The sequence below is a fragment of the Cyprinodon tularosa genome, unplaced genomic scaffold (genome assembly GCF_016077235.1).
Source record: "Cyprinodon tularosa strain WSP-4 unplaced genomic scaffold, ASM1607723v1 ctg326, whole genome shotgun sequence".
Classification (NCBI taxonomy): Eukaryota; Metazoa; Chordata; class Actinopteri; order Cyprinodontiformes; family Cyprinodontidae; genus Cyprinodon; species Cyprinodon tularosa.
Window position 1 is genome coordinate 86,884 of NW_024039037.1, and position 15,020 is coordinate 101,903.

The 15,020-nt window shown below is 38.4% G+C and overlaps 1 protein-coding gene across 1 annotated transcript; it reads left to right on the forward strand.

The window, feature by feature from the left end:
* The first annotated feature begins 10,759 nt into the window (after nucleotides 1-10,759).
* On the forward strand, nucleotides 10,760-14,545 carry si:ch211-199f5.1 (protocadherin-8). Its single transcript, XM_038293444.1, has 3 exons — nucleotides 10,760-13,362; nucleotides 13,458-13,656; nucleotides 13,846-14,545. The coding sequence occupies exons 1-3, from the start codon at nucleotides 10,945-10,947 to the stop codon at nucleotides 14,157-14,159; spliced, it is 2,931 nt and encodes a 976-aa protein (XP_038149372.1). The 5' UTR covers nucleotides 10,760-10,944; the 3' UTR covers nucleotides 14,160-14,545.
* The last annotated feature ends 475 nt before the right edge of the window (nucleotides 14,546-15,020 follow it).

The following is a 15,020-nucleotide window of genomic DNA, read 5'->3' on the forward strand; positions in this document are numbered from 1 at the left end:
TTTTTGTTTTTTTTGTTTTTCTTCAGGATATTTTAAATAAGTATATGCTCTGTCCCTTTTTGTAGACGGTTTCACAGTCTCCAGTCCAGTTTGTTATTTAAGTGAACATACTCATACTTCTTCACCACCTCCACTTCTTCTCCCATGATATCAACAGGATTTAACGTCTTTCCGATTTTACTCTGAAATCCACAATCTTCTCCCTTATTTTTGCTGACATTCAAGATCAGATGATCACCACTACACAAAGCTTCTTGTCCATCTTTGATTCACCCAATATCATCACAAAGTCCCCATGTTTAACTTATTTAAATCCCAAAGCAAAACACATGGTACACTGTAAATTGCATATGCACAGAAGGATGCTGTCATGCTCTGTTTTTGCTAATCATAATGAGTTTTCCACTTTCAGCAAAGAGAACACTAAGGATTAAAATACTACATCAGACTAATAAAAACATTTTCATTACATAAGTATGTTTTTTGAAACCTACTTTTATTGAAGAAAAATAAGACACACCTAATTCTAATAGGACTGCAGATTCTGACATTGTGATACTAGAATAATGAAATGCTAATGCTGGTTATTTTGGAAAAATTATGCCTGCATTTGGTCAGTAAACAATACCTATTGGGAGAAACCATGGCAACAAGCTACCCAACATTGTAACCCTTCACACCAGCAAAACCAGTGTAAAGGCAGCAAAAACAAAATTACATATAAATATAAATAATATATGTGTGTGTGTGTATAGATATATTGCCTGGCCAAAAAAATAAGGATAATTTTCTTATTGGATAATATTGGATAATGACTGGGCGGTTATCTTTCAGTTGGCAACTAGTTATTTAACCCCAACTGGTGCAATGACTTGCTTCTCATTTCCTAAACAACCAATAAAGGCGGTCCAACAAAGTATTAGAGTGACATTCATGTGGGGTTTTTTCCAGGAGTTCTTGGGCAAAGCATGTCATATGTTTCCTCCTCTTTCTGTTTTGCTGTTCTGCTTTTATTAAAGAAGTTAGGTTAGGTTGAATTTATTCTGAAATTCTCCAGGACCCCTCCCTGTCTGGCTCCTGACCTTTCCTGTTTGGCTACTGAAATTCAGAAGCTTCATGTGGAGGTCGCTCCAGCATCTGGTCCAATCTCCCTCATGAGGAATCATTCCATTGAGCCACATGGCAATAGTACCCGCAGCAGTGGCTGATGTGAGTGCACACTTTGATTTAATAGTTTGGGTTCCTGTGATCTTTTTTCAATGTGTTTTAGTCTATTTTTTATGTTTGCTTTTTCTTTTGTATTTGCCAAGCATTAATGCATCGGCACCTCTTGGCCTTCATAGTATAGAGTCCACAGCAATTTGGATATGCTGGTTTTGTATCCTGTCTATTTGGCTTTGATGCAAAGCCAATGGTTGACTTAAATGCACAATGGATAATTTCATAAAATTGGCTCAGGTTCTGGACAGTTTCTCTCTGTCTGTTTGTATCTACTGACTTACAAGAGATTTTTCATGCTCACTGCATCTTTATGTTATTGCTAATATCTGAGGGCCTGTCACTGGTTGGTTGTATATTTATTTCTGCATTTGCAGATGAAGGATAAGAAAATAAAGTTCTTTAGCCTTTGATCTGTTGGAAATTTAAACTTGTTAACCTTTTTTGAAAACTTTTGATAGTTTATAATGAACATTAAACTTACAACAATGAAAAATCTTTTTTGTTTAATTTTTTTTTATAAACAGTTTCTCAAACTAAAGTTGAATAACCCATCCATCCATCCATCCATCCATCCATCCATTTTCTTTACACGCTTGTCCCAAGTGGGGTCGCGAGGGGTGCTGGTGCCTATCTCCAGCAGTCTATGGGCGAGAGGCGGGATACACCCTGGACAGGTCGCCAGTCCATCGCAGGGCAACACAGAGACACACAAGACAAACAACCATGCACACACTCACACTTAAGGACAATTTAGAGAAGCCAATTAACCTAACAGTCATGTTTTTGGATTGTGGGAGGAAGCCGGAGTACCCGGAGAGAACCCACGCATGCTCAGGGAGAACATGCAAACTCCATGCAGAAATACCCCGGGCCAGGAATCGAACCCAGAAGTTGAATAACCCTTCTTCAAAAATTTGTTGTCTTTTTTCTACATTTCCAGTTATTATATCAACCAAACTTTGGTGCTGCCTAATTTGCTTAATAATAGATGTTAAAAGAAAAGGCAGTACTATACAAAACTTGTTGGCTCTTACAGGTTTCATATTTTTGATCTTATTGAAATGTTTCAGACGAATAACCAAATCATAACCAAAAATAGTACATACAAGTTGAAGTGTTCTGATTACATTTATTTGGAGAAAAAATGCTATCCAACAGCATATTTACAAGCTTTTGCTGAGATGTTAAAACTGGTACAATTCTTCTGTGGTGTTCCTTTAAATGTAAATTACTTTTAGCGAATAAATTTGCAGGAATTAGCTGGGTTCAAACACTAAAATTGTGTCAGTAAAGTTCACCAATTAACACTTTTCTTCTTGTTTTTAAGCACAGTAAAAAAAATAATTATATTTTCTCATAGGGTCATGTGGCAAACTATTTTCAAACACCATGCAAATCTAACAGCATAAGTGTTAATAATTAGACTTTGTGCTGCTTCATTTTAGACAGCTGTTTACAAGATTTACCTGCAAATTTAGCTTGCCTAATTTACTGGAAGTTGCTGGGTATGTTGAGGAAGGCATTAGGAACAACACTCTATTCCTAAAAATACAACAAAAAGAAAGAAAAAATAATTTCTGGTAAAAGAGAGAAGTTAGTCAAGTTTCTCGATGAGATTGAGTTCTTTAAAGAAAGTGATCTCCCACCAGGGTAATATTCAACTATACTGAGCCCCACCGCACAGTAATTTGCTCATGATTCTAAATCTTTGTAAAAAGAATGCAAAGCTAAAGCCTTCCACAATTTCACATTATGTGGAATTTCTTCAGGCACATTATAGACTAGAGTGATTAGAGAACTTAAAATGCAAAGGCATCCCTTGAAACTAAATGCATTTAGAATCCCATTAAATACAGAATTGTGTCTGTGGGCCAACAGTAAATTTGAAATATCTTTCCCTGCCACATTTTCCCTCCTCTTACATTTCTTGTTTCTTAGCTCACATCTTTCCCTCTCTCTGTGACTGTTTTTCAGGCTGTGAATAATTTGTCAGTAACTATAATGGAAGTTTCTCTGCCCAGCATAATTATACAACATTAATCAAAACATGTGGACATTTGTTGTGACACCTGATTCTGGCAGTTGATTGCTTTTTCTGTGAATAAATATGGTTAAAGTTTGCTACCTGTAAAAAGATGTAAATGCAGAACCATTTATGTAAAATGTGGTCTGACTTCGCAGTCTTTCAATCCAGTCTTCTTTTCCTACAGAAGGTGACCTTGAGTTCAGAAATTTGAATAAGATATATTCTGATACATGAGTAAAGACCTCATATATCTAATATAGTTTATTTTTCCCAGAGCAAAGTAATTATACTATGTATCTAATTGAAGCCAGGTTAAGCAAAGGAATCTGCAAACCACAGTGACAGCGACAGTCTGATAAATAATCCCATTCAACCATAATCATTTACTTATCATAAATTTATATTAGCTGATCCCTGTCCTAGTTGAAACAAACACTGTATTGTGGTATCACAATCTATCTTCCTCATAAGCCATTTGACCTGCTCTAATTTGATCTAAAGATAATCCGCCCATACTGAATATACTACCTTTGTATTCATTAACAAGATCAGGCTGCAGAGGATGCGACCACATTAAAAGGAGCAATAACTATGCATTACTGATTTCAATAAACAATTCTTCATGGTTTTTATCTGCTTTTCTTTGCTGTATGAAATTACTTAATCTAACATATATCAAACAGCTGCAGGCATGCTTTAGGGATAAAGGTAGCTGTAAATTGAAAATGATGTTGGAACTGAAGAGATATTTAAAAATGCTTATTCAAACAGCTCACAGTGAATGGCAAAAAGCTCTTGCTAAGTGGAAATTGCATGTTTTCTCTGTACACACTTGAAAGAGGAAAGAGTTTTGGGAAAAATAAACATGAACATCAATACCTGAACCAAGCCACAGATCTAGTAAAAAGTAAGCGAGAAAGGCTGAAAGGCTACTCAGTGAAGAAGACACCATTACTCCAAAAGTAACACCAAATGCAAGATTGAGGTTAAAAGGTTCCACACAGGAACAGCTACTTTAACTTTTGCAAACACATCCCAAGGTCTAATGAAACCAAATATAAAGACCGCTGTCACATTAGTAGGGAAAATGAGGAGCTTACAAGGCTAAAAGCATTCTACTTCATGTACGAGGGGGAAGCATCATAGAGGTTTTATTTGATTCTTTGTTGTCTTTTTTTTTGTGGGGGGCTCTGTAGAAGGGACTTTTTTATTTTAAAGAAAAGTTGTTATAACAAAGTCCGGATTTTTATCTCATGATTGCAATTTGTGTTTTAAGTACATGTAATTAAGGGTTTATTTAAGTCATATGTTGTGATGTGGTTTCTGTTTCTCGCACTCAGCATTAAGAATGGATTAAGACATATAGGCTGTTATTTTACCAACAGATCTTCATTCCATGGTTATTCCTACCCATGACATTTAGGTAATGATTGAAAGAAGAAGTGGACGTAAATCAGGTTTTACCACCATCAGTGTGTGAGTGTGTGTGTGAATGGGTGAATGAATGTAGTGTAAAGCGCTTTGGTCAAGTCTCCTAACTTGAATAAAGGCGCTATATAAGTACATGCCATTTACCATTACCATTTACCATTGCAGAGGAGCTTGCTCACCAGTAATCCACCAGTAGCTGGGAGGGACCAACATTATCCTCATCTATGCTAATAATGCTACATTAACACCTTCCTTTAGGTTCACAGCATGTACTAAAGGTCAAGAAATTCACTCAGTGGAAGACATATGCTTTCCATCTTGCTTAGAAATAGTTTTTAAAAAAATCTGAAGGGATTGGCGGCACTGCTGGTGCAGACATTGTGGGTTGTTTTTTTGTTGTTTTTTTTTTTTTTGCATTCTTCTTTTTAACTTTCCCCAAAATAAAGAAATCATGTCACTAATGTTGAAAAGCTTAATAAGACTTTATCAGTATTGTTTACCAGACCCTCCTCTTTTTGCACCCGTGTCTATTGACTTATCCTAATTACTGGGCTCATCATTACGGTTGTTGGCACTATTGTTAAGAAGACAAGACTTTTTATAAAATATTTCAATGTCAACAAGCTAGGGAAAAGTAAATGCTTCATGGATCTGTGTTTAAAAAGGAGAACAGATAAAGATAGCTGTAAATCGATAGAGATGGATTAGTCTCAGTCCTCTTTCAGATGCTAAGTGAAGGAGCTTCTCCCCACGCGTCTCAGAGATCCTCTTCTTGCTTCTGCAGCAGAACAAAGATGTGTAAAAACATAACCATTCTGCAAAAGCATATCCAATAAGGTGCACAAGGGATCTGACAGAAAATCTTAAAAGAACAAACTTCCATGCACATATACTTGATGGAACTAAATCAGATCCCGAGAGAAAACTGAAAGATTTGTTCTCTTGATTACAGCCCGAATTCAGTTTGCACAGCTACTGTAGTTCTTGATACCATATTTTAACAAAGGTTGATGGAAATGTTTGCAGACACCTCTATGAGTCAATAACATAGGATTACCCTGCACAAGAAAACTTTAACTGAAGTATAGAATCTATATAGAGGCTACAGATAATGTCTGTAATGCAGTTGTTCTCAAATTTAGGAGTTAAAACTGTGAGCAGTGTACGCTAAGATGTCCATCTTACTGGATGTGAGCACTGCTTAAATAAGCAGATCTCTACAGAAAATCATGTGCATTAATATACCACTTTTATCTCACTGTGTCCTTCATTGAAAGTGCAAGACTGTGGATCAAGATGGAGAAGGGATTTGATCCTTTTCAGCTGCACAATTATCGGTGAGGTCAGACGCTGAAGCTGAGTGATAAGGTCTGTCACTCATCTGACACTCCTTATTCTTCCCAAAGCTGATAGAAGGGATGCTGTTAGAGGTTTGTGCAGGTTAAAGTTCCCTTTTACCTGAAATATGAAAAACACTCTTTCACTGAACTGCAGTATGCTATCCTTAAAATGAAAAACATAAAACTACATATATGATATTTGTTTTTTAAGCAATTTGCTGTTTAAACTTAATACAACACAATTCTCTGTATCTATGTATGACTTTTCATTTGCTTATCTAACGTGCTTTGCATTAATTACTCACATTATGTCACATTAAAACTACAGAGTTAATTCAATTTCACCTTAATTTTGTGATATAAAGTGGTGCATTATTCTAAAGAAGAAATACAACAAAGAGATAATAGAAATCTTCTTTTCACACCAAGAGGCAGTTGATAAAATTGGAAGCATTTCTACATTTACATATTAATGTTTTGGCATGGTTTCTATAATAGGATTTTGGTTTTGACATTTACTGGGCCATCCAACATAAATATTCTTTAATTTAACCAATCTATTGTAGCTCTGGCTGTTTATGCAGCCCCTAACAGTTTTTCTTTTATATTTTCTTTTAATAGGATTGCACTACATTCAGTTTTCTCTCAACTGTGATTATCTTTCTTGTCTCCACTAAACAAAGGTATCACTAAATCATGATCCTGCCACCACTGTGTTTCAGTGTTAGGGTGCTGTTGCCAGGGTGGTGTACCAAGTCAAGAGAAGTTCACAAATTTTTCAAGACAAGTTACAAATATCTTAGCGGAAAGCACTTTACTCCAGGGAACAGTTAGGTCTCAAGTATGTAATAGCTGAAATAAATAGTTTCTCATCAAATCCACAACATCCAAATCACATTTAATAATTTTTTAATGACTATTAATGCTTGTCATCTCTTAATCTTTTAAAATACATTCCAACCTCCCAACCAGCATCCTCAAAAAATCCAAAGGCTGCTTTATTTTATTTAGATATTAAATTTATTTAATAATTACCTAAATAGAAATATATAAATTGGCTTCCCTGCTGCAACAGAAGTGGCAGAAAGAGATTTAAATGTATTAATATGGATTTTCTACATTATTTGAACTGAAGGTGTTATAATGTCATTGCATCGATTAAGTAAACACCTGTTTATTCCTGCTTTGTACTTTGCACTAATTATGGTTTCAGAGGGTTTTTATCTCCTCATGCTGAGCTGGAGACATTTCTATTAATATAGAGAAACCGTTTTCTAAATTAACATGTAGAGTAAGTTTACTCAATCTTACATGGTAAATATGTTCAAATTTGAGATACAAATTACAACAAAATGAACAATGAAAAGTATGGTATGTAAATTAGTGGGAGCTTAATTTCTGACCACACTGCACAAGAAGTGATTTTTTTTATTTTTATATCTTAGCCAGAAGAGTCATTAAAATGTTGCAGCGAACTATTTTCTCCATTCAAACCTATTATTATTCTTATTGTTATTATATTTCTATTGTCCTGATGTGTTTTCAGTTATTCCTTGTCTTATTTAAGCTTAGGCCTTTTAGTTGACCTTGATCTGATCATCATCTTTCTGTCATTGTTTTCTGTCATTCCTCTGTTTTAGTCATCCAGTTACAGTCCCCCTGTAGTCCTGTGGTTATTGGCTTCTACATTAAAAAATCCTTCAGCATCATGAATCTCCTGATGTCTTTTTACTGCCTCAGTCGTTCACCCCCGCAAATTATGACAGCATGACCAAACCAACCAAAAGACAAGGAAACATGATCTGAAAAACTAAAGCTTTTTCAGTACCTGAGTCGGGGGATTGAGAATAGGAGGAGTGGAGGTCACTGCTCAAGGCCATCCATTCCACCTTTCTTGCACTACAGTTCTTCTGTCGCACCTGTAAGCAGAACTACTGGAATGAAGCTGGAAGGAACTACATGCCGTACGATGCCTGGTGCTATACATCGTTCCTGTATAGGTCAGTTGAGTGTAGCATTGCCACGTCCACAGCCTGCTTCTCTGAGAAAGGCTGCCGATCCACCAGTGTTCCTGCCCTGCTGTTCTGCAAACTTCTGCAGGGCTAAACACTGTGCCGAAGCCTCCTGAGCCAGCTCTGTCTCAAAAAACCTTTGTTTCTCATATTGAAGCAGAACACAGGCCGAAGCAGGCAGGATTCCTCTATAAACAGTGTCCTCCACCAGCAGGTCCTAGTACCCACCAGGTCTCTTTACTGCACCTGCACCAGCACCTCTTTTCACATGATGGCTATTCCCTTTGCTCCTGCACCAGATCCTGGGGTTTCTTTAATCCCACTCCTGAGGTACTGAGTGATTCTGCTCTGAAGACCTCTATTGTGCTTCTGCAAGGCTCCTTTGTGTCATACAGGCTAGAGTAGAGCTCTTTTATGGTTACAAGGCTATTAAGCTTCCTTAATTGTCTCCAGCAATTACCTGAGCTCCTTCGTGGCCACCTGCCTTCACCCAAACTATTTTCTGGGTCCCCAGTTTCTATCTGAGCTTATGACTGGATCTTCAGTTGGTTCTCCATTGGCCTCCTCAATTCTGGGCCTCTTTGGGAAAGCAGCCAGGCCTCCTGCCCTAACTTTGTACCTGCTCTGGACGGCCGCTTGATCAACTACATCAACTGCTAGCAAGAGTCATCCTCTGGGTAGTCCACTTAACTGCGGACATGTTTTGTTAGCTTTGGTTTTCTTATCATGGTTTCGAGGTCCCCTCCCACTGTCATTTTTTATTTGTTTTTTTTTTGTTTTTTTCGTGGACTCTTCCAACATAAATCTGCCCTTATTAAACCAATGCCTTTAAATTGCTCTTAGCCTGGTCCTCATCTTTCTGTCATTGTTTCCTGCTGTTCTTTTGTTGTTGTCATCTGGTTCCTGTGATCTTTTTTTTTATGGAATTCCTGGTTTCTTTATTAAGTAGTTGTTCACCATTGTGCACCTCCCGGTGTCTGATTACCACCTCAGTCCTTCGCCTCCACAAATCATGAGACCTATATGATCCAGACACATTAATACATTTATTTTGAGATAAATATTTTAGCCGTTATTGTAAAGCCACAGCATAAGTAAACAAATTATTCTCACTTAGTATGTCCATGTACACCTACTTTTCTAGCAGACAGTCACTAGCTAAGTTTACCTGGAGAAAACTGATCCAAAGGTTGATCAAAACAAAAATGTGTCATAAACATGCCACTGGGAATATTCTAATTAGATTTGGCAGGATCGGAATAAAATTATAATTCACTTAAGAGGGATGGTTTGTGCTGATTGACAGTATGTTTGCATTGCATGTGAACACTTGATAGGATCGATACTAATCTGAATGAGGCAAGTTGACCTGAGTGTTCACCCTGCATCAACATGATGTATCTGCAGCTTAAGTGGCTAGATGCTATCTGAATATTCCAATCGGCATGTTTAATGTACACATTATTAGTTAGATCTATAATTTTATTTCAATTACTTTTATCAATATAAGAGTCTGATCATTTTGTCCAATATTATTTGGGGTTGTTTTTTTGTTACCCAGAATACATTTGTGTATGTAAACAGCTACTGTCAGGTGAGCAGGCTTCGTCGTCACTCTATACGCATAACATAGCCATAACATTACATTTCTGACTTGTTTTTCTTTTTGTTGCTGCTGTTGTTTCTATGTTTTTTCTTTTATTTGCTAAGAAATTGTAGTGTAGATTTTCATTCGTTGTAAATAAACATTTAAGATTTATCACTCTCTTTACTCTTTCTCCCCTTCTTCTTCATAAGTTTCATTGTTTGTCAGTTACTTGTTACGTATACTTTTAAAAGGAATCTTCGGAAATGATTAATGTTTAAATTAAAAAGGGGAATTCATTTCAAAAGGCAAATTACATATTAAGAGCAATATGGATCAAGAATAGGGGAATTGTTCTAAACATTACAGCAATAAATCATCAAAGCTAATTCTACATTTGGAAATCTGGTCATTTAGCATGATAAGAAAAAAGCATGTCATTTTAAAGTTTAAAATTTTAATTCATCTAAAATAACTGTTTTGTTTCTTGTTCTTCATCAGTTCTGTTAATTCATTCTGCACTTGAAATATTAACTATTTGGTTAATAGGAGAAAGTAAAAAAAAAAGCAGACTAACTTTTAGATAATTGTCAAAGGGTTCCCTTGTCAGTGGTGCTGTTGTTATAGATTGTTTTGGCTTTTCACTGAACGTTTTCCTATGACTAAACTTCCCATGCTTTGCTTAGATACAGCTCTCTCTGAACATGTTTTTTTCATCAATGCCTTACCTTTGTTGTGTAGGATGTCAGTATGTGTTGATCACCCATATGTCTTTGAGCACGTTTCACATATCTGTTTGAAACATTAACCAAATCTCCTAATACATTAGTATTTATAAACCCTAATGTGAGTTCCACTCATTCAGATTGCATAACTTAAACAAATTCACTTCTTTAATGATATTCGAATTTATTTAGATGCTCCTTTGATCAGAAAACAAGCACAACAAAACCGAGGCAAAACTAACAAAAAATCCCGACACATCTGCATTTGTTCCTTTATCTTTCTGCCCCAATTTTCTGTTGCATAAAGAAAGAAAGAAATATCAGAGCAGCGTTTTTCCCCCTTTGTGGATGTATTTTTAATTCTAAAGCGACGGATTGGTCACACTTGGTCTCATTAGCATGAAGAGCCGTATAAACCCCGCCACTGCAGAATTTGGAGCTGTGTTGGAGGGGAGGCTGCGAGCATATCTGGCTGCTGCGCGCTGTGAAGGACTAACTTTCAGCACAGTTCAGTTGGTAAAAGCAGGGCGCTTCATTGAAAGCTCGCTTCAGAGGTGAGCCCCATACAAAGAGGCTACTCAGTGGGGGAAATACCTTTGCAAAGATGATTGAAACTTGTTGGCATCAGTGGATTCTTATTTTTTGTCTTCATCTTTGTTTATTCGTGTCTTGGACCCAGTCAGAAGGAAATACAGTGAGGTACCAGACCAGAGAGGAGGACGCACCAGGTACTGTCATCGGGAACCTCGCCAAGGACATGTCCTTGAGTTTGTCCCACTCATCCAAGACTAATTTCAGGATGATGAAACAATTTAACGACTCCTTTATCCGCGTGAGAGAAAGCGATGGACAACTTATTGTCGGGGAGCGGATCGACAGGGAGAGAATCTGCAGGCACACTCCACAGTGTCTGATTACTTTTGACGTGGTTAATTTCTCCAAAGACCGCTACAAATTGATCCACGTCGAGGTGGAAATAAGGGATGTTAATGACAACTCTCCAGAGTTTCCGAGCAGGGAGTCTGTGGTGGAAATCTCAGAGAACGCTGCGCTGGGGTCCCGTATCCCCCTGGACCCCGCTATGGATGCTGATGTAGGTTCAAATTATATACAAAGCTATCAGATTTCTGTGAATAGTCATTTCACCATCGATGTGCTCCAAAGAGCAGATGGGGTTAAATATGCGGAGCTTATTCTGATGAAGGAACTTGATAGGGAGGTTCAATCCTCATATAACATAGAACTGGTGGCAAAAGACGGAGGAAATCCTCACAGATCCGGATCAACTAAGATAACAGTAAGAGTGACTGACTTTAACGACAACAGTCCCGTTTTTGACAAGAACAGCTTCTCAGTGAGCCTCCCAGAGGACGCGCCTGTCGGCACCGTGATTCTGGACCTGAACGCGGTGGATGCGGACGAGGGTCTGAATGGAGAGGTGGTCTATGGGTTCGGAAAACAGGTTTCTAGTGAGATCCGTGAACTTTTTCAAGTGGATAGCAAATCGGGTCGCCTAACTCTAAAGAGTCCCGTGGACTTTGAGGATAAAAGCACATACGAGTTGGACGTGCAGGCAATCGATCTGGGCGCAAATCCGACCCCGTCTGTGTGCAAAATTATAATTCACGTCACGGACGTGAACGATAATGCCCCGGAGATCAGCATCACCCCTATAACCTCGATTTCCACTGGTGTTGCGTACATAAGTGAGGCAGCGGATAAGGATAGCCTGGTAGCGCTCATCAGCACCTTGGACAGAGATTCTGGCGTTAACAGCCAAGTTCACTGTTCCCTTTACGGCCACGATCACTTCAAACTCCGACAGGCTCACGAGGACAGCTACATGATTGTCACAGCTGCTGTTCTTGATAGAGAGAGGATCAGTGAGTATAATTTAACAGTCATGGCTGAGGATTTCGGGTCACCCCCGCTGAGAAAAATCACCCAGTTCACCATTAGGCTCAGCGATGAGAACGACAATGCACCCCACTTTGCGAGAGCTGTGTATGAAGTGTCAGTAGTGGAAAACAACGCTCCGGGTGCTTACATCACCACAGTGGAGGCCAGCGACGCAGATCTGGGTAACAACGGGAAGCTCACCTACAGGCTTGTGGACAGTGTCATTATGGGTTCCCCGGTGAACACCTTTGTGTCTCTGAACTCAGTTTCTGGCTCCATATATGCACTGAGAAGCTTCAATTATGAAGTGATGAAGCAGCTGGATGTGCACATTCAGGCAAGCGATGGGGGGTTACCCCAGCTGCAAAGCACAGCTATCATCAGGTTAAAAATAGTTGATCAAAATGACAACCAGCCTTACATCGTAGAGCCTCCACTCTACAAGGGGTCTGCTGAGCTTTTCCTGCCCAAAGATGCACCTGCAGGTTACTTTGTGACCCAGATTAGGGCCACAGATGCTGATGAGGGCATAAATGCACAACTATCATTTAAGATCACAGATGGGGGACATTTAGGATTTTCAATTAATAAAGACACTGGAAAGATGCTGGTGAGTCGAAAACTCACTTATGACCTCACAGACAGTGTTAAAATCACAGTAGCTGTCAACGACAAAGGCTCCCCCTCTCTGACTTCCACAGCCACGATTATTTTCAATTTCATAGAAGGTACACCGCCCAGCCAGCCTTCGTCAGCTGAAAATAGCAATGAAGAGCTCTTTGAATGGAATATGTCTGTAGCCATAATCATTGTCCTGGCTGGAAGCTGTTCTGTTCTTTTGCTAGCTATCATTATGATCGCTACCATTTGCAGCCGCAGGAAAAAAGAGACAAATGAGGAGAGCTACGACGAAAAAGAAGAAACGACAGATGCAGATAAAGTGGGAAAAAATCGTATGGAATCATTGATCATCAATCACAAAGGCAAAGCATTTGATGTCCATTCATTTCCAGAGGGCCTGCCTCTGGCCAGTAACAACACAACAGAGACCAGCAGTGAGGAAAGCAGGCAGACAACAGGAATCTTTGAGCCCAACACCAGCCCAGCAGAGGCCAAATTAAAGGTAAGCAGAGGCTTTCTATACATTTTAAGATTACCACCTCAACTGTTTGAGTTTTCTGAAAAAGTTTTTTTTTTTATATATATGTATTTTTGCAGGGTTATTGCACACTACCAGGGTATGGAAAAGAAACTGTGAGGCCTATAACAATATGGAAGGGCAACTCATTCACAACTATCTCAGCAAGAGACCCCCAAATCAGTGGGAAGGATAGTGGTAAAGGGGACAGTGACTTCAACGACAGCGACTCTGACATCAGTGCTGATGTCCACAAAAAGGAGTCCCCACCAACAAACAGTGAGTGTCAGAAAACAAAATGACAAATCAATGCAGAGCCAAATTTGAGTTGCATGTTCATAGGTGTTGAAGAATTTTTATGAATTATTTAGATTCATTATGTTTATTTGAGCTATCTAGAGTCTCCTATCCTTAAACATTTATATGATCCATCATCTTTGCAAGTGCTCCTGTCCCTTTCCCTTTCAGGTCTCTGGGCATGCACAAGTGAATGCAAAATACTGGGACACTCCGACCGCTGCTGGAGCCCATCAGCCAGCCGACCAAACACAAGCTTGGCCTGTGGACCACACCTGTCAACATTCTCAAAGACTGCCACGCTTCCCCGAGATGCCAGGAGGGAAAACTTTTATCCGGCCACTATCCCTAAAACCAATGGTCTGCAGAGCGTGTATGAAAAGGTCCAACACCAGGAGTTCGATTACATTCTGGTTGGTCCACCCACACCAGCTAGGATACAGGAGACAGACGAATTATCAATCCCTGAGTACACAAACTCTTAAAAGAACCCAAACTGTGTCTCAAACTGTAATTAAAGGCATTTAGTCTTTGTAATGTACAGATTTTTAATTCCAAATTGACTCCATGTTGGATTGTTGACGTGTTGAGTAACGTGTTGTGTGTGTCTTTTGGATAATAGAAGACTGTTTATTGTATTATGTGTAATATGCAAGATTTTTTTATTGAAAATATATATTTTTAATAAGGATTCGTTGTAAAAAGTAATTTTACTATGACTTTTTAAAAGCATGTGTTACTATTTAAGGGCATGACTTTTGAACACTTAGCCTGAAAAAAAAATGCCTCCCTGCTGTGGAAAACAATCAAACCATGTTTGTGGTAGATATTATCATGTTGTTGCACAAATAAAAAAATAACTAAATTAAAACTGTCTTGCTGTTCAATAGTGATAAAAAAGGGAGATGTTTAGCATAATGCAGCCTCAATTAACCGCCTGTATGCATTTTATTTCCCTCAAAGGCTTTTGAGCTGTAGTAAATATAATGTAGTTCTAAACTGATAGTGAGTGAAAACCAATCTCCTTGTCTTCTCATCGTGCACAATGTGGCTACTCTGCTGCTACAATTTGCATGCAAATGTGGTGCTGCTGCTCAAATTTCCCCTACAATTGCATATTTTTCAAAAGTCAAAGAATCCTTTCACCTTCTGTGATTGCCTCCCAGCTTACCAATTATCCAAAAAATATAATCTAATCTGTTCCTAAGCAACAGGAGAGCAGTACATTTGGATCCCTTTTCCTGCTATTTTTTCTTACTTTTAGGTTATAATAAAGACAGAAAAACCTTGACCATAAAACTTTAAATCAGAAAGCTCGTAATTAAGCCAATGCTATTTTTCTATAT